The sequence below is a fragment of the Egretta garzetta genome, unplaced genomic scaffold (assembly GCF_000687185.1).
Source record: "Egretta garzetta isolate BGI_Z169 unplaced genomic scaffold, ASM68718v1 scaffold258, whole genome shotgun sequence".
Lineage (NCBI taxonomy): Eukaryota > Metazoa > Chordata > Aves > Pelecaniformes > Ardeidae > Egretta > Egretta garzetta.
Window position 1 is genome coordinate 2,700,110 of NW_009260413.1, and position 24,871 is coordinate 2,724,980.

A 24,871-nucleotide genomic window follows, 5' to 3' on the forward strand; every position below is an offset into this window, starting at 1 on the left:
TGGTGTTCTATTAATAGAAGTTTTTCCACAGATTTTTATTTTTGTGGTGCAGGACCAGGTCCCCAGGAGCAAGAAGGCCAGATGTTTGGGGGAAGGGCAGTTTTGCAATACAAGCTTTTGAATGAAGTTTTGATGTGAAGAAAAAGAGTAAGATAGGAACAACAAAGGAATGCTGGATCTCAGCTGTTGTCCTCTTAATGCATCTGCTTTTACGTAGTCAGATCATTAACTGCTGTGAAAGGAAATACATGTGTCCTGTATCTTTAGTGTGGGAATTTCTTTGGCTTAGGGTAGGACTCAGTAAAAGCCCTGCTGTTGATGATTATGGTTTTTCATCATAAGTACTTCCTTGTCCCATTTGGTTAACTCTCTCAGATGTTGTCGATGTTGCAGTAAGTACTGTTAAATTCCATTTTGCATCTGCCAACATATGTACCTAATCAGAGATCCCATTCTTCAAAGGCTGCTGCTGTGAACAGATTCAGTGAAGCCACTACCACCAGAATGAGCCTTTACTTGGGCTAGGCAGGGTTGTAAAGGAGAAAAGGGGAATTTCTATAGAAAATGTGGTTACGTATTCCCATTTCAGAATAATTTACAGTTTAGCCTGAGAAATACTAGCTATGTAATTAAGTCCAGCCTTGCTTTTCAGTGAAAAACATAATTATAATGGCGCTTTAAAACTTTTAAAACTGTTTTTTTCCTTGTAGGTGCACAATTGGATAAGATAGGGTTCACTGTCATCAAAAAGTGCATCAGTGCTGTTGAAACACGAGGTAATGATCAACTCAACCTGTTTGTGGAGGGGGTGGAGCAGCTGGTCTGCTCTTTGAAGAAGGCCTGTGTGATCTAGTCTCCTGCAGATCTCTAGGAAAGACTTAACACCTTAGATATTATACTGATTACACTGGTCAGGGCAGGAGCTTCCTTCTGTCCAGTCCCAGCCTTTTATGTATGGCTTTTCCTCAAGAAAAGTGTTTTCAGTAAGTGCTTAGAAGGGGGTAATAGCACCTCTCTTGATCAAGGAAGCCAGTGTTTGTGCACAACAACTGAGAAAAAAATGTGCATCTTGTAGGCAATTCCTGTACCTTTGCTTTGCTGTTGGAACAGACTAATTTTAATATTCCACTTGTGGGCTTTGAATGGAGGTTTTCTGTTTAGTCGCTTAAGACAGAAGAACAGGAGCTGAACAGGAACAGACAAGTGAATAACAAAAAGTGTTTAAATACTTCTGCTGGAGTTCATCTCACACCAGAGACAAGGATGCTCTCAGGCTTACTGTTGCATATACTCATTGTTGTACCTCCAAAATTGGAGACAGAAGAGAAAGGTCAGTATGCAGACAGTATTCAAGAGGTAGTTGAGATTGCGATTGTGGAGAGGCTCTGTGTCACAGACCCCGTGTAACTTTGGCACTGGATAGTACCACCTTTTGATACTGCTGCCATGTGAGGAGACAACAATCCTTGTAGAGACATGCAGAAACGTGAGGTGACCAGCCTCTCTAACTCTCACTGTGTGGTATATGGTAGTGGGTGGAGAACCTGCTTGTTTCATTGTGTTTTTTTAAAAGAGGTGAAGAGATGAAAATGGGTAAGTGGTTATGGTGTATTTCTTAGTTTGTTAAAAGAGATGTTAAAATTTCTCAGTGTGAATTTTGTTTTTCTCCTAAACTGTTGACCTTCTTTCCTGCTCCCAAAGGGGAGATACCAGATTTTTCAGGAATTGTATCTTTTTTCCTAGAGATTTGGCATTGCACAGGGCAGAACATTTATGTCTCTTTGTATCACAGTCCAGCTTAAACAAGATAGCTGCTCAGAAGAATGGGTTGGTCACACTTCCTGCCAATGCAGGGTCTTTCTTGAAAGCAGTGTTTGCCATGTATGCACTTACTATACAATATTACTAGTAAGACCGAGTAGCCTTTGTGATATTGAGAATTTAGCATTTGAACAGCAAGAAGTAACTGAAATCCTTTTTCTCTTGGACTTTTTTGTATCAGTGCTGTCTGATGCATTAAGGATGTTATTCCAGATTAGACCATATTCTATCTGGTGTTACTTTTGTTCATTCTGTTCTTTTGAATATTTTTCAAGTAAGGTTTGCCTGTCTCGTCACTTTAAACATTTCAGTTACTGGCATTTACAATCTGAATATTTCAGCTGGGAAACACTGCGGATAAAGGTGGCATCCTACAGATAAGTTGACTGTACTGCAAAACCCTGCTTGAATATAGAATGGATCTTCTCTTTGCAGTGGATGAGGCAGATTTTATGAAAAGTGTAGCATGTGGTCTTGTAATGGAAGGCTGTTTTTGGTCTACAGCGCAGTGACTGGTTACTTCACTGTACCTTATGAATCATGCTTACTGTAAGCAGTGTGGAGTACACTATATTTTGGTTTATTATCTATAGGTATGTTCAAATAGTTTTGTTCAAGTAGTCTTTTTTTTGCTTTCTTTGATAACCTGCAAGGAAAGTGAAACAAGAACATAAGTGTGAACAATTTATTCATTAAGGAACTATTTTGAGAAATGGGTTAGGTACGGGGCTTCTTCTCATGGCTGTGGGTGGGTATGTTAAACTGAGTGGTGGTTCAAGTCCACTCTGTCCTTTATGCCTTGATTTAGGGGCATATAAGAAGGTGCAAAATATATGTGTAACCCCACCTAATTTTGTTGTTCAAGACAGATTATAAGCTTGCATAGGTTAGAAGAATGTGTTCCCGAAGTGGGATCTGCCCTGAAGCATACTTGGAAGACAATTAAAGTTACTGAAGTTAGCTGCAGTATTTCCTGTCTTTGGAGACCTCGCAGCTTCACTATCCCTTGTACACAGCGTTTGTAAGACCTGAAGTCAATAGAGTGCTTTGTGGTAATTACTACCAATGAAAATTACTTTTAGCTATTAGTTTTGGTTTGGGGAGTACTTAAGGAAAAAAAAAAAAAGGTATCCAATAAATACTACTTTTCCCAGGGTTTCAAGAATGGATTCAGGTAAGGTACTACCTTCCAGGAGCACAGCAATCCTCCTAGCTCTGCTTCAATGAACTTGATTCGTCCATTGCACTTCAAGCAGTTGTTGATGATTTTCTGTTTATCATACTGAACTTAACATAAACTGCGTTAAAAAAAAAAAAACACCAAAAAACCAAAAAAAAACCAAAAAAGAAAAAAAAATGCCTAACAATCAAAATCCTGACTTCACCCTTGAGACTAACTGAAGCATTCCTGGAGGATCAGTTTCTGGTTTCTGCGGAACCTGCAGGACCTTCTGCTGATGTCTGCTGAGCTGAAGAAACAGAGGGGCAGGACAACATTCAGTTTGGCCAAATGGTTGTATGATGAAGAAAATCCATCTTTCAGATTTTATACCTATACTTATTCTTAAAACAATTTTTACTTGATTATTTTACTTTAATGATAACACATCAAAGGCAAGTTATGTTCGGCAGAAGAAAACAGGACAGATGCCTCTTCAGAGACTGTGCTTGTGTGCCATGTTTTTATCTCTTTTAATCATAATGGGTGTGAGGTTGGCGTGGGTGGAAAGAGAGGACAGTCTAGCGTGGGTGGAAACTGAGAATAGTCTTGTCATGTCATAGCAGAAAAAGTCTGGTATTCAGAGAGAGAAGAGCGTAACAGAGATATTGAACATAAACCTGTCAATGGCTGGATAATTTTTTTGTCAGTTACGTTCCCTTTTATAAAGCCAAGAAGGGGATTATTTGCTCTGAATGAATAGAAGAATCAAAGACAGTGTCTTGGTTAAAATGCATATAAGCTTCTGATTCAGCCTTGCCTTATAAGACATTGGCTGTGCTTGACCTCGTAGGAGATACTGAGGCGTCAAGATACGCAGCCTGTCTCTCACATGCTAAGCATGATGCTGGTTGGATGTGCACCCGTGTTTCGTCTCTGAGAGTACATTTTGGGATTCTGTTTGGGTATTTTATTTATAATTCTGAGAATAATAGAATGGGGAAAAAGCTTATAGAAACATCAAAGAGCTGTTTGCTCTGGTGTTAAAGGCTCTGCTTGTTTTTGTGTGCAAGTAGTTGGTTGCACCTTCTGTGAAGACGTGGTAGGTAAGTGTTCGCCAGAGCAGTGTTTGTCTTGGTTTTAGAACTACTGGAGCTGCTAATCTGAGCTGCAGAGAGAGATGGCAGCATTGAGCTGTCTGTCCAGTCTGTCTACTTATGAGAAAGACAGACGATGGTGAGGAGGAAGTAGAAAACCTTGTCACGTAACAGAAAAAAAATCTGGCATTACCTTGAATTTAGTGTGTCACTTGTATGGCTGTTTCTGTACTATGGAGTTTGATATAAAAAGTTGTATTTGCAGCTATATTACTAGTCTGTGTCAGCCACATTTAAAATGCCAGACACAAAGTAAACTTGCCTACATACCTTGGTTACAATAGTACAAATTACTGTTTTACCTACAGTACCTTATTTTTCTAAGCATGTTTCACAAATAGTGTACCTGTGCCAAATTCCAGTATCAGACAGCCAAACATCTTGAGATAATATAAATATGAAGGAAATTATGCTGCAGGGCTTTACCACTCAAAGTTGCCAATAGTGACTGGTTGAGCCGGCAGACACAGCATCTGAACCCTTCAATATTTTAGTCAGTGGTAAGCTATTCCTTGCAATGAGTCATCTTGTCAATTGTGTTCTGTAAATGCCAAGCATTATCAGTCTTGGATGTGCTGAAGATCTGAAATGTGCCGATTAAATCAGAAATAGTACTGTTTCAAACCAGGTTTGTATATTTTAAATAAAACATCGTTTAAAGGTATGTTTAAAGGTATCATTTAAAACTATGTTGAAATATTAATTCCTCTTCGCACTTCTTGATGTCTGCTAGCAATTAGCTGTACTTTTTTCAGGTTGATGAATCTGAAACTGATCAATTATCTGATAATTACTATCACAGACTCATGATGATTGCTGGAGGATTGTCTTAGTTTCAATACTGCCATAATTTCAGGGACTTTTGCATATCATGTCTGTTTTACTATTGAGCAGTAGTTTTTGTGGTTTGACCTTAATTATTTTTAAGCCCGTAAATATATGTTTGGGGTCAGCACGGTTTAGTTCCCCCTAGTTTTAATGTTAGAAGCACAGGAAGCCACGAAACTACTACTGAGATAAGCAAAAGCTGAGCTGTATTTGACAGTATTTCTTCAGCTTTTTAGCTTCTTGCATACAATGCAGAAGGCTGCTTCTGTGATACTGAATGTAGTGGAGGACACTGTATAAAAAAAGTGTGATGCATTTTGGCAGAGCATTAAAAAGGTTGGTGTTACTTTTGCACCAGAATTTTCCTGGACACATTTCCTCTGAGAAATTTGAAGTAAAAAATAATTGCTGCTCTCAGGACAGATTCCTAGTGCGTCCTTGTTTGAAGTGAATCAAGGACTATTTATTTTTTTTCTAGTGTCGGCAGTCTTCAAGTGATGTATAGCATGCTATCACACTGTTGTTCTGGGGGTCATTGGAAAACTTACTTGTTTGGGTTGATAACTTCGTATTTTGAGAGGAATAGCATTGTGGCCACACAGCTGGTTTTTGCGGTTCTTTCTTTTGTGCACAGCTAAACTGCGAGCATACTCTGGACTTGTGTTTTTTGATGACCATAGATGAAATACTGGAGATCTGGCTTATTCTTTTAATTTGAGCCTGCTCTGAACATGACATCCAGCTTAAGTCTAAGCATCATTGCAGTGGTGCCTGCATCCTGGGGAAAGAAAAGGGCCAGTTTTGCCCAGGTGAAGCAACCAAGAGAAGCAGCAGGTGCCATAGCCCATCATCTTTCTGCTGGGGCAGAGGATGGAGCAGTGCTAACAGGGAGGATGCAGACTGTGTGAGGAAGAGGAGGGGGTGAGAAAAGAAGGAAAAGATACAGCAAGGCTAGGCAGGAGGAGGAGGTAGAAAATGCAAAGGTCTCTCCACTGTATTGAAAATTATTGCTGTGTATTATGGTTGTGTCTGACAGCTATTCTTTAAAAGGCTAATGATTTTTACATACTTCATCTAATATTTATTTGGGAAGAAACTTTTTCTCATATGACTGGTTTTAATTTTCCTTGTCTGGGTTGGAACAGTTTGGTATTGAAACTAGGAATTCTCCACAAGTCTTCCTTTGTTGAAGGATATTTTGAATAAGAATACCACATAATCTGTTATTTGAAAAGATTTCCTTGGAGTAGAAACACAGGTATTTTGTGGCATTTCTACTATTCTAGGCCAATGTGAATATAGAGGTAGAGTATGGTGGTGTTTGCAGATGGCTGCTTATTATGTGGCCTCTCAAACATCTGTGTCAGCTTCAGGACTGTAATATTTTACCTCCCACTATATGGGCTCTGAAACAATGCAGCAAAGACGTACCTTATTTTGCCCTCTTCCTTCCCTGCCCCTTCTGTCCTGCCCGTTTTCCTTCAATTTATATTCATAATTTTACTTCCCTGGGGATAAAACTGAGTGTGGTAAAGGAAGGCAGAAGCAGGGGAAGAAAAGGGGTAGAGTGTCCACATGAAATGAGAGTAGGGGACTGAAAATATTACGCTGGCTATGGCTACTCTGTTCATCCCAAACAAACCCAGAAGTTTGATTTCACTAACCTGTGGCAGTGCCTCTGGACGTAACTAGTATGTGGACCCCAGTGGGTTGGAATGAGGCCTTCTAGGATAGGCTCGAGTCTTTCTTTATTCTATCCAAACTCTTTTTGTCAGCCACATACTTGGAAAAAAAAGCAAAATTATATTTATTAAATAAATTTTAATGTAGCATTTGTTGGTTTAGATCTTGTGTTACTAGAATGTGGATGCTGATGTAATTTAAAAAATCTGGAAATAGCCAGTGATTTTTTTTTTTTTTTTTTTTTTTTTTTGTTGCAAGCAAAGGTTTGTCCTAGTTTGCTTCTACTCCCAGTTTCTGAAGTGCAATTGAGGTACAGGAAACCTTTATCAAAACATAACATGAACTTATCTTAAAAAACACAGGAAAAAAAAAGGATTCTTGCAATACTTTATTTATAATGTTGTTCTCACAACGGTATTAATACTTGTGGTCTGTCTGTCTTTGATGAGAATTTGTTGGCTGGAGAAAAGTTTTAATGCTAAATTTGACTGTGGTTGATCTGCCTTTTTTTTTTTTTTTTTCCTCCTTTTCCATAATAGGTATAAATGACCAAGGATTGTACAGAGTTGTGGGGGTGAGTTCAAAGGTCCAGAGACTTCTGAGTTTGTTGATGGGTATGCCTCTATTTTACAGTTCTTTTTTCAATATTTTATTTCATGTTGCTTTACTGTTAATATTTAGTTTTAAAAGTGTCTGCCTGTAGTTGTTCTTTAAATGGGCCAAATCTAGTTTGCTTTAGTCCATGTAAATAATCCCCATATTGTACGTTCCCCTGGTTTAGCAAGACCAAGATTAGCTGGTAGGAATAAACTAGGAGAACTGCTATGGGACATGTAGGAGCAAATCATGGGCTTTGTGTAAGGTCGATGTAAGAGGGATTAAAGCAGCCTAAGTTGAAGGGTCTGATCAGAAAATTCAAAATACCAAATTCAAGGAAATTTGAAGCTTAGTGCTTCATCGTTTGAAGTTTCCACCCTTCTTCTCTCTTGTCTAAGATGTACAGGTGTACACGCCCATGCGTGTCTTTAGTTAATCACTGTGCAAAGTAAGACATCTAGTTTAAGCCTGTTGGCAAAGAGCTCTTTGGTTTAAGAGGAGGAATATGATATACGTATTAATAATAACTGTGTGCCAAGGCGGGGGACAGATGGAGAAAGGATTTGTTTTTATAAACTTAGTAGTATAGCTCTTATGTGTGGGTAACATCTTAGACTTTCTTATACCTAGTTAGCCATGTGTAGCTTTTAAGATTTTTTGATTCATAAAATTATTCTCAGAAACTTTTTTCCCCCTTTTCTTTCTGGAAATTTTGCTGCATCGTTAATCCCAGTGACTATAGTTCTCTTGCCACTCTGCTGTCCCTGGGGGGGGGTGGGTGAGGTGGGGAAAAAAGAAGTATTGGCACCTGGATGAAATCCCTCATCTGCCTGATATCTCTCACCAAAGTAGTAGCCATGACTGCATGATGTACTGTGTTTCCCAATTTTTTGTCCTGAGGCACTGACAGTACATGCAGTCAGACAAGACCACTGGGATTAGTTCATTTTTACAGAGCTTCCAAACCTGTCACTTGACAGCAAAGGTCTGATTCTCAGGGATTCATTGGTATGCAAAGAAGCTTGTTTGCAGTTTGCACCAGGCTCTTCTCCAGAACCATGCATGCTCCATCTGTGCTGATAACACAGTGTTCTTTGGCACTGCAAACTGGAGGAAGCCAGAAAGTGAATTCATTTCATTACCCCAGACATTATGTGAATGACAAAGCGCTTTTATATTATATGCCGCTGTCAGTTCAGTGCCACCTGTAAGACTTTTTCTTTTCCTTCCTTTATTTTTTCAAACAGGCTGTCTCTTCAGAAATGATAAGACATCAGGCTTGAGGACCTGCATGTCATATCAATCTGTCATAATGACCTTGCTAAATATTAATTTATGATATCTTACTTTAATCAATATTAACAGCACCCTGAAGTTCTCCATTAGTGCACATAAACCTGCCTGTATCTTTAAAGTATTGTAGCAAAAGACTCTTTTTGGAAATACAGGCTAGAATTAATAAAAATGACTGATCTATAACAGATTCTCATGGTTGTCTATCTGTGTTGGAGTTAACCTCAATAAACAAAAAACACCTTTAGCCATTGACCATAGGAAGAATGACGTGTTATTACTCAGAGAGTCTTGATTAAATGAGTTTGATATCATAAGATGTTTTTCAGTTTTGTACTTACTGGCTTAGCTTGGGCGTGCAGGTCTGGCAGGCAAATTTTCCTCTTTGCCATTAGTGGTATCCAAATTAAATAGACTCAGGTTGCCAGTGGTTCAGTAGCAGCTGGAAGAGTTTACTGGGGATTCCAGCATCTGCTTTTAGTTATTTTTTAAAATTAGAAACATTTTTTGTCATTCCCAAGATTCATATATTTATTTGAAGTACAAAGAATACAGTGGTATCAAGACGAGGCAAAATACTGAGCAGAAAAAAGTTAGGGTGCAGGCAGGTGCTCTTTTTCTGATGATTTGTTGAAAGCGATCCTATCTGTGCTCTTTATCTGTCTATCCTCAGAGAAGAATAAAGAGGGTTTCTTTTTGATATACAGTGGTACAGAGAATTTAAAATGACTGATTAATCTTTAATCCTTTGTCTCTGGGTATACTCTTAGATACCCTTTATATGAAAGATCTTTTCAGAATCATAAAACCCTCATATTGACTTTCTATATTTTAAAATGTTTGATAAGATTTCAAAGCATTTTAAGCTACCTATCATTGACCATGAGGTTCACAGTCTGAAAGGCCCAAAGTGCAAAAAGAGTCTTCCAAATGGTAACCAGGGACATAATAGCATGTAGCTTTGTCTCTTTTTCAGAATATTTTCTATAAAATTTGGGAAAGTACGTTGAGAGTCAAGAGTATGGGAAGACCAATGTATGTTTTTTCTAATACTATGAATGCACAGATTCTCATCTTTAATGTAAAAATCTAGTGAAACTAAGACTTCTGTAAAACAAGGCTCAGCAATTAAATATACAATTCTGCTTTAAAAAAAGAGGTTAATTTTGCAGTTAACTTAGTCCTTGAAGTTACTTGTAGCTAGCATTGTGCTATGGTGATCTATTTTGCAGCAATAATCTTGTCCAAATTTAAGTGAGACATTTGGTAAGGAAAACACTCATTACCTTTCAAGGGACAATGTTAAATTAATCTGATATGTCATTGTAAACAGGGGTATGGAGTTAGGACTTCCAAAGTTATGGGAATCTGTTATAAGCAATTCAGAGTGCATTGTCAGCCTTCAGGAGGCTCAGTTCTTGAAATGTGTCAGGGACCAATTCCAGTTTGATCTGTGATCTGTGTTGTTGATCTGACATGGCTCATTTCATACAAGCTGCCTACATAGATCTCATACGAACTACTACATGGGTCAGCTTTCATACAGACCCATGCTCGTGGTGAAGTGACTGCTAACAACTTGGAGTTTTTAGTGTTGAGTTCAGTTCTCATTTCTGATACTACCTGGCGTGAAAAATGCCAGACATCACATGTTGTAGAAGAAAACTTTCAGGTACCTCTGCCTTTTCAAAACCAGCAGCTTTCAAAACAATTACGTTGAATTCCTTATTATTTTATGTACAATAAATGACAGTATGCATACATTCCTACAGTGGGCATATTGCATATGAAAGCAGAGAGAGTCTCCTCCTAACCTACTTTAGTGAACTGGACTGTTTTTATAAACTCTAGCTCCATTATTGTCAGAAAGATTTGCATAAAATTTAGTGCCGATCTGTCAAAAGCTGTTCCATAAATGTGCACAGTTATATTTATATGCGTAAAGTTTCCATTCAATGCACAGTGGCTGCTATGTGAACAAGTAGCATGAAAACTAGTAGAGTCATTTTTGAAATCCAGTTTGAAGTTCTGGTGTATACAAGAGCCTGAAATGTTTGAAGTAGACAGAAAAATTGGAGCGGGAACAATCAAATATATGGGGTGGTGGGGCACAGAGCTATGTAGGACAACTGTCAAACCAAAAGTGAAAAAAATGTCTTTAAGTTTGATGGCTTCTATAGTCAAACTGGGGATGGTTTGGGGTTGGTAGCAGGGCCAAATTTTGTTGTTTTTTAATTCCCCCCCCCAAATATTCAGCAATACCTTCTATTTTTTATTCTAAGAGGCTTGCTTTGGAATTCAGACACTTGTTATTTTCCTCCCCAAATTCATCAACAAATTTCACGTAACCGAGTGAAAAGGAGGTTGATGATTATGAAGCAGTTATTTAAAAGCTGGATATTACACAGTGGTTTAGTATCAAAATCCCTATAGATTTCCCTAGTTTCTGATGTGATGGCAGTTTTTATTTAATTAATTCACTAGAAAGGTTTTCTTCTCAAAAAGGAGAATTTGAACACAGAAACAGCTAGCATGCTAAAAGGGGAAAAAAAGAAACTTTTTACTGAGACAGTCTTGAGTATTTTGGGTGGTGGTTGGCTAGTAAGAGATTGGTAGAAAATGTTATCTGACTTGTATTTTAAAATGAGATTTAAATAATTGATACAATGAAGGAGAATATTCAGTTACAGAAATAATTGCTTGGCACAGCCTTTAGAACAGAATTATTTAGTCCCAGTAAAAGGACTGCACCTTTAATCAGGGATTCTAATTTGATTTTTTAAATGTGTCTGTCGTTTGTCTGAGAAGCAAAGTAATAAATGAATTCTGAATTGTATGAACTGGTCAACACGTAATCTGTGTCAGCCACTGCTGTAGTTTATTGTAGTGACTGACTGAAACAGCGTAATAATAACAGCAGCTCAGGCCCTTGAATTTACCAAATATATTGGGCTAGTTTGGCCATATACATGTGATCTTCTTGTGTCAACTAGCTATTGCTTCCTGTTTGAGGCCAAAAGTGGGTGGTAGTTTGTGGGTTTGTTTTGTTTTATTTTGGTTTTTTTATTGCAAAACATTCCAGTGTGCTGTGTAGTTTTCTATGTTCTGTCAAAAAATTATTCACCTGGTCGGTCATTCAGACATATGACCGTTCAATTTGATCTGTCTCATTATAAGACTCTACCAACTAATTGGGTAAAAGAAGGGAGGAGTTCAGTGAACCTGCCAAATGGTCAAATAAGCAAGTATTTTTTCCCTTTGGCTAAAACTGATCAAGTAAGGGAAACATTCAGGATATCTGTGATCTTGTAGAGGAAACTTACTGATAGAGTTCTACTTTTGAAGCACCTCTTAAAGGTTTTCACACAGTGAAGTGGGTCATACTGCACTTTGGGTATTTTCATCAGCAGTCCAAAATAAGAGTTTACAAGCAAAACTATGGAAAGAATTCAAAAAGACTTCTCAGTGTACTTGCAATTTAAATAATAAAAGAAAAGAGAAAAAGATAAGTTATGCTTAGTGGGTCTTTTTTCTAAACTGTTTTTGTACATCTTTTTGTGTTTGTGTACGTCTTTCTATTTAATTAAAGGTGTGAAAATATCAATTGCTGTAGACATCTTTTTACATGAAAGTGATTTTTTTAATCCTTCATTAAAGAAAAAAAATCAGTAAATACTTTTTAAAACAAAATATGGAAATAGAATTTATAACTATGGTAATGTGAGCAAATACATAATGTTCAAATTCAATGTGTTGCCATTCATACAGATTTAGAATTCCCTTTTTTCATGTCCCTCTTCTCTTTCTGATTTTTTTCTAGATGCAAAAACCTGCAATGAAGTTGACTTGGAAAACTCTGTAGATTGGGAAGTGAAGACAATTACTAGTGCTATGAAACAGTATCTGCGGTAAGCCCATCTCTCTCATTTATTTATTTACTTTTTAGAATATGTATTCTAATTCTACTATGCAGTGTGTTAACCTATATTACTTACTTTCCCTGTATTTTGGAATAGATGTTCATTTTTGTGTACCATGTTTGTTATTTGTCTTGGGGGTAGCAACACTGATATTCATGCTCACATGAGACAAGCCCCAAAACATTTTTGTGTTAGATACACAATGATCAGTGATGATTCAGAAACCTGAATTGTTAGTAAGCTTGCTGATAGTCGTTACTGTAAGTGAGCTAAGACTGTTAAGAGTTTTTTGCCTTTTTGTGCTTTAATGTGGTAGAATGAAAAGGGAAAAGGTTATGAAATTTTTACTGTTTTCCTCTTTTCCTTCTGGCCCTTGCTCTGATGTTCTAGGTGCAATAGTAGTAATATTTTGAGTGTTAAAAGTAAAAATTTTAGATGTGTTCTCAGTTCAAATGGCTTGGCCAATTCCTGATCAAGATATTTTAATAAATTGCTTAAGAACATAGAATGTAGAACTTTTGTGTATCTCTTGTAATATAACACAAATAGAGTATTGTTAATCTGCTGGTTTTGTTAAATAAATTATTACTGCAGCCACTATCAAAGAACGCTGAAGATAAAAGTCTCTCTTACAGAGTGTAGAAAAAAATAAAAAAGTAGGAAAGAAAAAAAGTGCACATGATGAAGTATTTTCTTTGTACAGTATTTCCCATCAAAGTGTTTACTCCCATATTTCATAAGCCTCAGTAAAGTCAACGTAATAAATGAAGGTTTTAACTCTGATGTTTTAACTCTGATTTCCATAATTCAGTACATTTTTCATCGATGACTAAGGTTTTCAATTTCAATTTTCCATTTGAAATGCTTCAGAATTTTGATTTGTGGATGGCTACTCTTCAGAAAACTTAACTGTTTTAGGACCTGTATTTCTTTCCAGTTAAGGCATTGACCTGCGATTCTTTATATTTTAAAAACATTGACGAGGAATTAATTATATAGTATATGTGTACAGTCTTCATCTGAGAAACAGTCTCAGTGTTGTAATTTGTAAAGGTGCCTTGACTGGAGGCATCATTCAGCTCGTGGAAAGTGGATGGATGTATTCAGTGTTACTTTCCTGATAATACCAAGTTTTCCATTCACTCTGAAAATCATTGAATTCAAGGGTCACTGTAACAATGGCTGCCTCCAGTGCGAGCATTATACTGCTGAATGTTAAAAAGGCTTCATGCTTAGAGTAAATACAGATAGAAAAGAATATAGCTAAATTTGTTATGTCATCCTTGTTTTACAGAAGCCTTCCAGAGCCACTGATGACATACGAGTTGCATGGAGAATTCATCATTCCTGCCAGTAAATATATGACTGTAGTTCAAATAGAAATCTTTTCTTATAGTACTGATGTGGCCTTAGGAGCGTGATACAAATGCAATTTCAGAAATATTCTTCAACCCAGTAAAGCTACAGGAATAAGAAATAATAAATGTTTTAAAAATATGTAGGTTTTAACCAGTGTTCAGTTCTGGTATGTGTCACATATGACCTATCTATTGACAGACAAGCTTGTGACAGACTTAGCATAGCCTAATTTTTACTTTTATGGAAAAACTTTGGATAGACATTGTAAACATTCATTCTTACTATCTTAATTATATAATGATAAACATCTACTTAGATTGTGGTATTTTTTTTTCTTCCATTTATAAAGAGTATGAAGCTTAGTAAAAGAAAATACACTAATTCAGGCTCATTTGAATCCTTAAAGCACAGCTGCCTGACCCTTGTTTTCGGTGCCTTGTTAGCTCTGTATCCAGGCTGGCTTGAATGTTCCTCACATATTAGTAGAAGAAAGGAAAGAGCAGGCCAGATTACACTATGGCAGTTCAAATACAGACTTGGAGAAGACACAACAGCATTTGTAGTTCAGCTGTATGGTATCTAATGTACATGGAATTTTTTTGGAAGAGGATGGAGGGAAACTGTGTAAGAAATTTTTTGGCAAAGTATCAAACAGATATTTAGCTGATTTTCTTCCCAGCCTGTAGCACTTCTGGCAAACTGTGGAAAGCAAAATTAAAATAAACTTTGAGACAATTGCTTTATCTTCAGATTGCTGTAATGACTCTCCAGGACTGCAGAATGCGTTCACTTGTGGTCCTTAATTCAAAATGAGAATTAGCCCATGAAATTCATTGCCAAGCACATTTTAGAGGCCAAGTGCTTAAACAAGATTCAGCATACTTACCTAGATGGTGAGTCTGCTCGTTTGTATTGGAAAGTGTTAAAATAATTTCTTGACCTATGAAGTTTCGCCAGCAGTTTCTCGCTTTATTTTCCTTTCTCTATTTTATAGTCTCTTTCAGTAAAGGAATTCAGTTGAAGTTACATGTTTAAAATAGTACAGCATTCATAAGCAGTAAACAATTTTGTAGAGGGGTTGATTCTATGTAGTGGGGAGGGAAATTTAATGAACATTGCAGATTTGAGTTACGGTATACTTAAAAATAGGTTGTCAGTGTTGTTTCCTACGTTGGCTATAAAAAACCAACAACACCAGGAATAGCAAGGAATATCCTTTTCGCTGAAACTCTTGGCGGGGGAAGCCAAAATTAAAAGGTTCTCCTTTCGGTTTTCTTTTTCTTATGCATATCTCTAGATTGAAATTATATAAGCCTTGACTGTATCTTGTGATTAAGTTGCTTAGCCATTCTTTAATTAGAGGTTGTGATTTCACACTTGCGTAAAATAATCTTGCAATTTTTACTTAGCGCAATTTTAGTAGTGCAATTTTTACTTTTATGGAAAAAAAGAAGCCTAAGAAGGCTTATGTTTTTCTGGCTGTCTGAGTTTTGATTAGCTGACTGGAAGCTAAACATTTTGCATTTTGGTAGCAAATATGCACTGAAGAAATGCGGTGGTATTTTATATGAAATACACCTAACAGTAAGAGTTGCCTTAGAGTAAAATGGGACCTGATGAGTCGTCCTGATGTCAAAACTTTTTGCATTGAGAGTAAGTTCTAAATTTTTCTCTTTATGTACCTTGTACTAAGTATTATTATATACAAGAGAAATATTTCCACTCCTCTCGTTGTTACCACTACGTAACTTTGTGACTTAATACAGCTTTGAGAAATAGGTAGAGGGATTATTTTAATCTTTTACAGATTCTTGTTTTCATCTGTGTACTAGTGAAACCTGTAGGGGCCAAAATTATTCAATTCAACACGCAACACACAAAAATAAAAAGCTCCTTACTTGTGTTTACTTTATTTCTGTGCTGTACTGGAGAGGGATGTCGTTGTTTTTCAGGGCTCTTTATAATAGTAGTCTCACTCAGTAGGTTTTTTGCATCATTATTCTTCTGTGTCTTCAGGGGTCATTAGATTTTCTGAGCACATGAATCTTCCACACATGTTGTCTTATGCAGTTTCCAATGCAAGGTAGCATAAATGCAGTATCATTAGCTGCATGGTAACAACAAAACTGAAGTCTAATGATGAGGACAATCAGTTAATGATGCTAAAATGTATAGTAGTGCAGTTCCACTCTCTGACACCCAGTAACATCACTCCTCACCTTGCAATGTATTTGTAAGCAGATGAGTCCAATGCAGCCAAACAAATAACTACATCTGTTGGTTTTTAAAAATAGATGAACAAAGGCATCCTTTTGCAGGTGGATTGAAAGATGAGTTCACAAAATAAGCAAATAAGTTGATAATTCTAGAACAAGATTACTTGTGAAAACAAAGCGCATATGTTCAGTATTGCTATGTTTGGAGATACATAAGTGGTGAAGCGAAGGGTGTGCAGTATGTTTCCGTGCAGGGGCGGGAGAAGCTTTGTGTTTCTGTGGATTTGATTTTATTTTTATTTTTTGAGATAGTTATTTATTTCTATGTCCCATAGAAAGTGGGAGTCCTGAATCTCGAGTTAATGCTGTTCACTTCTTGGTCCATAAACTCCCAGAAAAGAACAAAGAGATGCTGGAAATTTTGGTTAAACATTTAGCGAAGTAAGTGTTATGACCTGCTTTCCTACCTTGTCAGAACTCTTGTCCTTACCTTCGTTTAACTACAAAGGGCCTCAGTTAAGTGTGGCTGGAGCTGAAGCCAATCTTGATGCTGTCATACACAATACCAAGAACCAAACGTGCAAAAGCAGACAAGACGTTTGACTCATGCTGTGTATATTTTGGCGGGAAAGGCAGAAATCTAATCCGTTAATGAAGCCATATAAGTATTTACTTTAGCAGTCCTGCCAGCAGTTGAGGGTTTGATTGAAGTGAGAAAGGGAACATTATACTTTCTTTTCGCAAATTCTGGCAAAGTGAATAGTGGAGATCTGTTAGCAAATTTAAGTTGGTTTCACACTTGCCCTGGTCCAAGGCTAAGTGCATTTTATGTATTTAAGTTCAGTAAGAGACTGCTTTTGTTTTTAAATTGCTGGTGGAAGAATGGCTTTTCTGTTTTCCAGAATTTAGTAAGACTTTTATTTGAAGAAACTTTACACAAAACAAACTTCTAAAACATAGATTAAGGAAATGTGATGTTTTCATTTGTAGACTGCAATTTCCAACAGTAATGGAAATTTTTCATAACCTATTTCCTGTTTTTTCCTTCAATTCTTCTCAAAAAGTGTTTCAAAGCATGCCAAGAGGAATCTAATGACTGTGGCAAATCTAGGGGTAGTATTTGGACCAACCTTAATGAGGCCACAGGAAGAAACTGTAGCAGCTATAATGGACCTGAAGTTTCAGAATATCGTCGTCGAAATCCTGATAGAAAATCATGAGAAGGTAAGCTTTGATACATCTCTGCATTTCTAAGTGTTGTCTAAAATGATCTGCTAGTCTTAATGGGTAGCGTGGAGTTAAGCATGAAAGAACAAATAGCTTAATTCTAAAGAATATCCTCGATAAGCTGTATGCTTTTGGCTATTTTATACTCGATAACTACTCCTGTTCACAGATAAACTGACATTTCGGAATGCATATTTCCTGACAATAGAGGTGCTTCTGTGTGTATAGTATGCAAATAGATTTTCATTATGATATTTGCATATGGTTTTTTTCTGAGCAAAAGTGATACAAGACTGGAAAAGAGAAAGCCCAGGGTGTTTTTAGCTCTTCCATTAAATAATTTGGCCAGGGTCTGAATTAATTGTTCTATATCTTCAGTTTTCTTCGAGTTCACAGAGTAGAAAGAAGACTTTACTATACTCTGAATTTTATGGGTAAAAGCGTTATGAGAGCACCAGCTATTAACATTTCCTTTGTTTTCAGCTGAATGTGTGTTATTTTAAGCCTTTGCATTTGAGGTAATACTGAAAATAGAAGTTGTTGCTGCTGCTGTGGCAGGTGCCAGTTGCTAAGGTGCCTTAAATGTACAAGGTACTGTCCAGAATATCACTGCATGTAATCTGGGATCTGAAATTTAAAAAAAAAAAAAAAAAAAAAAAAGTCCTTTATTGGACTCTTTGTTTAGATACTCCTTTGGGAGTCCCTCATGTCTAAGCTGACTTCTGGAACTGGATGTTTGAGGTACTTTGCCTGTACTGGGAGGGTAGACAGCATCTCGCTTGCTCTTATTGTAAAAAAAAAAAAAGTGCTTTGGAAAAATTCCAGGATGTGCTTTTTCCTCTCTTCTTTCTTAAGCACTCTGAGCACTGAAATAATTACTTCTTTCAAAGGTTAACAGTGTTGAAATTGGCTATCTAAGTCAAGTCTTATCTGCTCTAAATAATATGTCTCAAGTTTTTCTGACCATCTAATTATGCTGCCTCCCTGAATGATACAGGTTGGGCGAAGCTTCTGTTGGCATAGCTATATCCACATGGTGGGTTTTGTTGGCTTAGTGGACTTGGGGTGTAATGCTGCCTTCATGCACACATTGAGCAGATACAAGTATTGTTCTGTTGGAAAAATACTGTGCAGCAGATGTGGTGCAAGTTCTAAGTGATAAATATTCCAAGAGTTGTAAGCCATGCTGTTCATTTTGGACCTTATAAATAAATGTAAACCTTGCAGTAAGCTCATCATTTTGAAGCTCTTGCAGTGACCACGCAAATTTAAGAAAGTGGAGAGTGAGTGAGCAGAGCTAGTGTTTGAAAAACATATGGAGGTTGATGTTGAATTATGCATATTCAAATCACTAGATCACCACAAATTAGCACCATTTTATCCTTATGCCAGCTCAGTCTTTAAAAACTGGACATCAGTTTCATGTCTGAAACATTAGTCATAGTGGCCTTTCTTGCTCCTCTGAAAATGTAGAGAAGCAGGGAATGGAAAGTACATCAAAATGATGCTGCATAATTTTCCATGATTCCTTGTTTTTATGCCTTCTTTAGAACTAGAAGGCTATAATTTTTTAAAGGGATTTCTGTCATTTCACTGTTATTTCTGACAGTGAACTTGCTATCAGTGGTCTGCCTGCAGCAACTTCTCCCACACTAGAGATGCTTCCAAGACAGAAGGAAGCCCCAAGTGTGACCTCTGTGTATTTATAGCAAAGGCAATGGAGAGGTGTGTGTTAAGGCATTACAAAAAAATTATAGGTGAATTGAATATTTTGTTTTTACAAGTGAGCCACCTTCATTTAGGGCGGACCAAGGACCTACTTTTAATGGCGAGCAGGCTTATCGTCAGTCTGACATTCATTTTATATTGTTGTTTTGAATTTCTATGCATTTTAGACTTTCTAAGTGTCTTGTGTTAGGTGTTTTTATTTATAGCCCTGGTGAAGTCCTAGGAACAGTCACCAGCTCTGGGTTAAAATACTTTCAGATATGTCATTCAGCCACTACTACACCTCTGCTCATTTTTAGCAGCTTCTGCTAATAGAAGTGAAGTTTGGAATTGTGGAAAAGTGGTGGAGTCAAGATGGAGGTACAAACAAACTTGAAGGAACACTTCACACTTCATGCGTATGTAATTCATGGCTCTGGCAGACTGCAGAGAGGCATTTATTTTCCCTTGTAGCAAATGAAATGACTAACAAAATTCCAAACTGTAGAAGCAATAGCCATCAACATTTCTGGTTTAAACAGAGTAACTTGGTAGGCAAAATGGTAAAAAATTGTTGAGGTTCCTCAAATATTTTTAAATTCCATCAACATTCATTATGTCTTGCATGGATAGCTTTATTGAAGGAGAGCCACAATTCATTTTAGGGAGGAGACATAATTAATTGGGTTACTAGCTTTGAAATCCTGGTGCAGTCATTTCACTGTCATGACTCTGCTGAGTCCTAATCAAAGAATTTCTGTGCAATTTATGTGTGGAAACCTGGATATGGGGACTTGCCCTGAGATAAGAATCTCATGCTTAGTGCATAAGCTGTTGTGGTTTGGTTTTTCTGTTTTGCTTTGGGTTTTTTTAAGCTTTGTTGATATGTACGTTTATTTCCTGCTAGCTAGAAACCAGTCATTACCACTTTCACCTTGTTTACAGGCTGCATATGTACTTCCAAACCATGGCTGTGAACCAATTATAGTAGGTTGAGGAGGGGATATTTTGCAAAATCAGACCAATGATGAGACTTGAATGCTGGAACTAGACTGTGCAGCCTGATGTTTCACTTAACTGGCATTAGAATTGCAGAATGATTAAGACTAGAAGGGGAATAGAAGAGCATTAGGGAAGTAACTGTTTAGCTTTTGTTCTTACCAGTTATGGATAAGTCTCTTCCAGACAGAGTACTTCTCAGCGTCCAGTCAGAAGATGAGCTGTAGTAGCAGATCTGTACTTTGAAAGAAACTGAGACAGTATTTTACCCAGGACCCTGAGAATCACCTGTTGTGGAAGGGAGGCCAGTCTAGAGGAAAATGAGACCTGTGAATTGTCTTGCTTGCTTCTGTCATATGGCTCTAGGAGAAAGCCAGCCAGATATGCTGGGCAAAGTAGGAGTATGTTCAGGTTTGGCATTAAATGACCTCTCTATAGTTTTGTCTGGAATCACCATGTTTTGTGCGACTGGGTTGTGCGCACCAGCACTCTTGTTTCCCTTTGCTTTGCAGGTCTTTAAGGTAGTGTCATTCCATACTTGTCTGTCTTGTCCCCTTCTCCCTTCCCATATCTATCTGGTCTCCCTTGGTTTCCTGTCCCATATCCTTTCCTTCACTAAAAAAGCATCCAGAAACTCATGTTTGTGTCTCATCATTGTGTTCATTTTGCTTTAAGCTATACCTTTCCTTTGATGTTCCTTTTCTTGAGGTAATGAACTCAGGAGCTGACTGCAGCCTGTGCTTGTACAATACTTGGAACAGTCTTTGCTTGGCCTTTAAGTAATCCTCTGATGAAAAGTGGTAGTCAACTTGGACCAGAAAAAAGTCTTGATTTCTATTCTCCTCTCTCAAGTGAGTTTCAAGGGTATAAATTAATTTTTCTTCCCAAGGTTTACACAGACTGGAAATATTAGACATCTCAGTTCTTCTGGTCTTTCTTTCTGACTTGCAGTGAGGAAGTCCGCTCCATGGCAGCATGAAGAGCATGCACGCATTCATCTTGCTGTTTGTTGTAATGTTTTGGCATCTCGTTAGAATGAATGTCACTATTCAAAGGGCCTATTTATTTGCCATTTAGAGATGCCTCAGTGGTAAAGTGAGCCATTTTGGTTTCTCAATTCCCTGAACATTATTTTAAGAGGGGGGAAAAAAACCCCCAGGATATAAAAAGGAGTCTAAGAAATGAAAGAAGATGAGGGAGGAGGTTGGAATAAAAATCTCAGTGGGACTGGAATATTTAAACCGGTGTATGGGGGAGGAAAGAATAGTGAGTACAAATAGCAGGATTGCAAAAACAGAAAGAAGATGAAAATTATAGTGAAAGAAAATTGGAAGAAAAAAAGAGAGGGGCTAGACAGAAGTCCCTTATGGAGACTGGGAAGCAAAGTCTGCTGAAAGGGAAGAAGCATGGTAAAAGATACCTTTTTCTAGAATTCAGACAACCTATGGGCAAAATTATCTCAAAGACATAAATTCTGAAAAACTCAATAGTTCCTATATATAAGGCAGATACAGTTTTCACTTGTTTTCTGTGTTAATCTTTTTATAAAGGGCAAAGATTTTACATACTTTAGACAAAATATGTCTTTGTTTTAGCTGTGTTTTGATCAAAACAGTTCTACAGAGAAATCTTTTTTTATGAAGTATAAATGTTTGAATTTTTCTTACTTTAGGCACTTTTATGATTTTTTTTAAAACTAAAGGGAAGAGCTGAGCTCTTAAGCCAACATCAACTTCATGTAGTAATACTTAGAAAATCTTTAGTCTTAAAACATATTACAGTGCATAATACATGCAGTATTCGTGAGATAGAAGAAATGGAAGCAGGTGAAGTCAGTTGTTTGTTTGAGAGTATGAAGTGGCACAGTCAGGTGTGGAATGTGTCTCCACTTAGCAATCACTGCATGTTTAAAGCAGTTCTGTTGCAGGTAGATGCTTTAGGGTACAGTGACACTGCCATCATCTAAACTAAGACTATAGTTTGACAACACAGCAGATCTTTTGGAAGTCCTGGTAAAGGGACATATGAGAAATCTGAAGAGGGCTTGTTTCAGCTTTCGTGTTGCTTTGCCTTTGGCTGCAATGGAGGACCAAGAAGCAATGTATTGTAATTGTGGTGGTTTGCTGTGGTGCAGCAATTTGAAACCTCCCCACGCTGGATGTTTCTCAAGTCAACTAGCGTTTGACTTGGAGAGGGAAAAAATTACATTAAGGTATCTCCACTAGGGCAGAGCTTGAGAAGAAACACGTGAGCTTCAGTTCAGGAACTTATTCAGCATGTGCTTAACTTTAAGCATGTAATTAATCAGAAGTGTCATTGAAACTATTTCTGAACTTAATTCAAATTACATGCCTTAATGATTGTCTGAGTCTAAAGCAGAAAGGGCAGCAGGCACAACAAAGAAATTCATCATGGTTTCTGGTAGAAGTCACAGCAGCTCTTTCGTTCCACTATAGTGTGTGCAAACTCTTTAAACCCTTTCTCTGCCTTGCGGATAGCAGAAAGCCCTTCCATGTGAGACAGGCACACATGGTGTGGTAAACTGACTGCAAATCCTTTTGTTTGTTTGTTTCAAAGACTACAGTTTTCTACATTTTAGTGTAGTTTATGTGTAGTGAGAAGACTGTATATCCATTCTCTGCTCACGTTTGTGACTGCAGTTGATGACATTAAAAGGAACTGAGTCTGGATCAATACCTGGATTGGTATGCTGTTAGACTGCTCCAAAAGAAACAAAACATGTACTGTGAGTAACCATATTAGATTAAAAAAGAAAATCAAAACAGAAGTCATGTTCTCAGGGATAGATGCAGTCTGCTGAGATGCTGCGCTACAAATACATGGCACGTACAAATAATCTGGACAGAGACTTCTGCCTTCTTGATTTTCCTACATTATTTCCCATTAATTTGGGGAAATTTTTCCCTTAACTTTATATGAAATTTCCAAGTGATATAGATCTCATCTGCCTCTGCCCACAGCCAATGTTCCTAAGTAAGTAAACAGAAATGATGATAAGGGAGTGGAATTCAGTTGACTAATATTTCCTTCAGTCCTGATGGTCAGGTTGCTGTGCTTGCATATGTGGAGGAGGAGGCAAGGAAGAAATCTTTACGGAGAATGCTAAAATGGATGTTCTTAAATATAGTTTTGTTAGTCAAAGAAAATATTCTGTGAAATGCTGCAGGGGGCATGGAGAGGGGAGAAGTTGTTGCACTCCTGAAGAGTTTAAAAAGTAAATTCTTATGCAGAAGCTGTGTGACATAAGAATTATACTTTATTGCAGCTTTCAAAGGTTAAGTGAAGTACTGAATTTACAACCTTTTTTTTTTCTTCATATTGGCTAAATTGACCTGAATGCCATCCTGTCTAATCATTGCTAATGGATAATAGTGCAATATGTGCTTGTGTTTTGTACATACTCTTCAGAATTCTAGTAAGCTTTTGCCTTAACAGAGAGATTAGTGTATTTCAAACCATTTAAACAGATTTTGAATAAACAAGATGTGGGAGTCAGCTGATAATACTTTATTTCCACTATTTTTGTGTGCATGCCATTTACACTAATGAAGCATCAGTACTTCGTTGCAGAGGGTGCTGGACAAACAAATGAAAAGTATGTTCTTTGCCTCTGAAGACCCTACAGTCATAGTGTAAGATAAACAATGTATTTTAACAAAAACAAAGAGCAGAAAATATTGTACAAAGAAATGACTATATAAATCCTTTTAACAGCAGCAGGGAATTCTGTGGAGGAGAAAATACTGGTGAGGCTGCATGGTCGGCTACAGTTGGAACAGTGTCATTTACAAAGATCTTGACATTTAATTCTGATGCTTTGTACAATGACAGCGTGGTAGGGGTCAAATGTAGGTTTTTATTCCCAGCGCATAATTATTTATATTTCTGTTCATAAATTTTATAGAAAACTAGGTGTGACATATATATGTATTTGTGTGTGTGTATAAATGTTTATATATTTATATATGTATATTTATTACAAATGAAGGGTAGCTCAGGTTTACCTATGGTGTGCTTGGCTGTGGTTGTTGCTTTTATTGGCTCCTGACTCGGGTTTGTAAGTGCCGTCTTTTATCTTCTCAGGACTTCTCATGCTCTTTGCAAGAGAAAATATCTGCAAACATTCTCCTTCTGCATTATTTTCCTTTTAGTAACTAGAAGTATGTTATGTTTTAGAAAGCTAGGTAATTAGGTTGAGTATTTAATCTTTTAATTTAAAGGCTGCTTTTTTGTTTTGTTATTTTAAGTATTTCCTGTAACTAAACAAGATACACAAAGCTATTCTGTGTAGCTGTAACAGGGAGGACAACCTTTTTAAAGTACTCTCCTTGGTGTGAGTTACAGTAGGTGAGCATACAAGAGAAGTTGAATCTGCTGTTTCTGCTGGTGCAGTGGACAAATGTGTAGGTATTTCAAGCCTGGTATATGGTTAACTCTCTCATTTCCTTCAGTGAATAAAATGGATTGGTTGATAGCAGTGAATGGGCTGTGATCAGGAGCGTTCTTCTCATGAATTGTTAAGTGGTGGAGCGAGATGTGATACAGTGGAAGCTGCAGTCTTTGTATCAGGAGTGCTACTTTTAGAAAGGCTGAGTCAACAAACTCATAAGTCACAAGTGATCAAAGGACACATGTTTTTAACCTTGGTATGGTGTTTCTTTTCCTTTCATCCTTACACAGCTGTCCTCCAGACTGTAATGTCATGTTTTAAAGGCTATGTTTAGTTTCTTCATTAAAGCTCAAACCTGGCCTACATGGTTAAAGGTAGTCAGACCAAATGAGTGGCTATTGGGGTCCACAGATACATCAGGTTTATCTGAAAATTCCCTCGGTTCTTTTGTCACTCTCGTAGTTTGCAGTTTGTCCAGTTCCTTTTGTGTTAAG

The 24,871-nt window shown here is 37.3% G+C and overlaps 1 protein-coding gene across 1 annotated transcript in view; it reads left to right on the forward strand.

The window, feature by feature from the left end:
- The window catches only part of ARHGAP10 (Rho GTPase activating protein 10), a 123,297-nt gene that overhangs the window by 50,225 nt on the left and 48,201 nt on the right, over positions 1-24,871 (forward strand). Inside the window, exons 13-18 of the mRNA XM_035899197.1 lie at positions 711-776; positions 7,188-7,262; positions 12,359-12,446; positions 13,753-13,811; positions 16,369-16,474; positions 17,098-17,257. Of these exons, the coding sequence (XP_035755090.1) occupies positions 711-776; positions 7,188-7,262; positions 12,359-12,446; positions 13,753-13,811; positions 16,369-16,474; positions 17,098-17,257 (554 nt within the window). The remainder of the gene's footprint in view (positions 1-710; positions 777-7,187; positions 7,263-12,358; positions 12,447-13,752; positions 13,812-16,368; positions 16,475-17,097; positions 17,258-24,871) is intronic.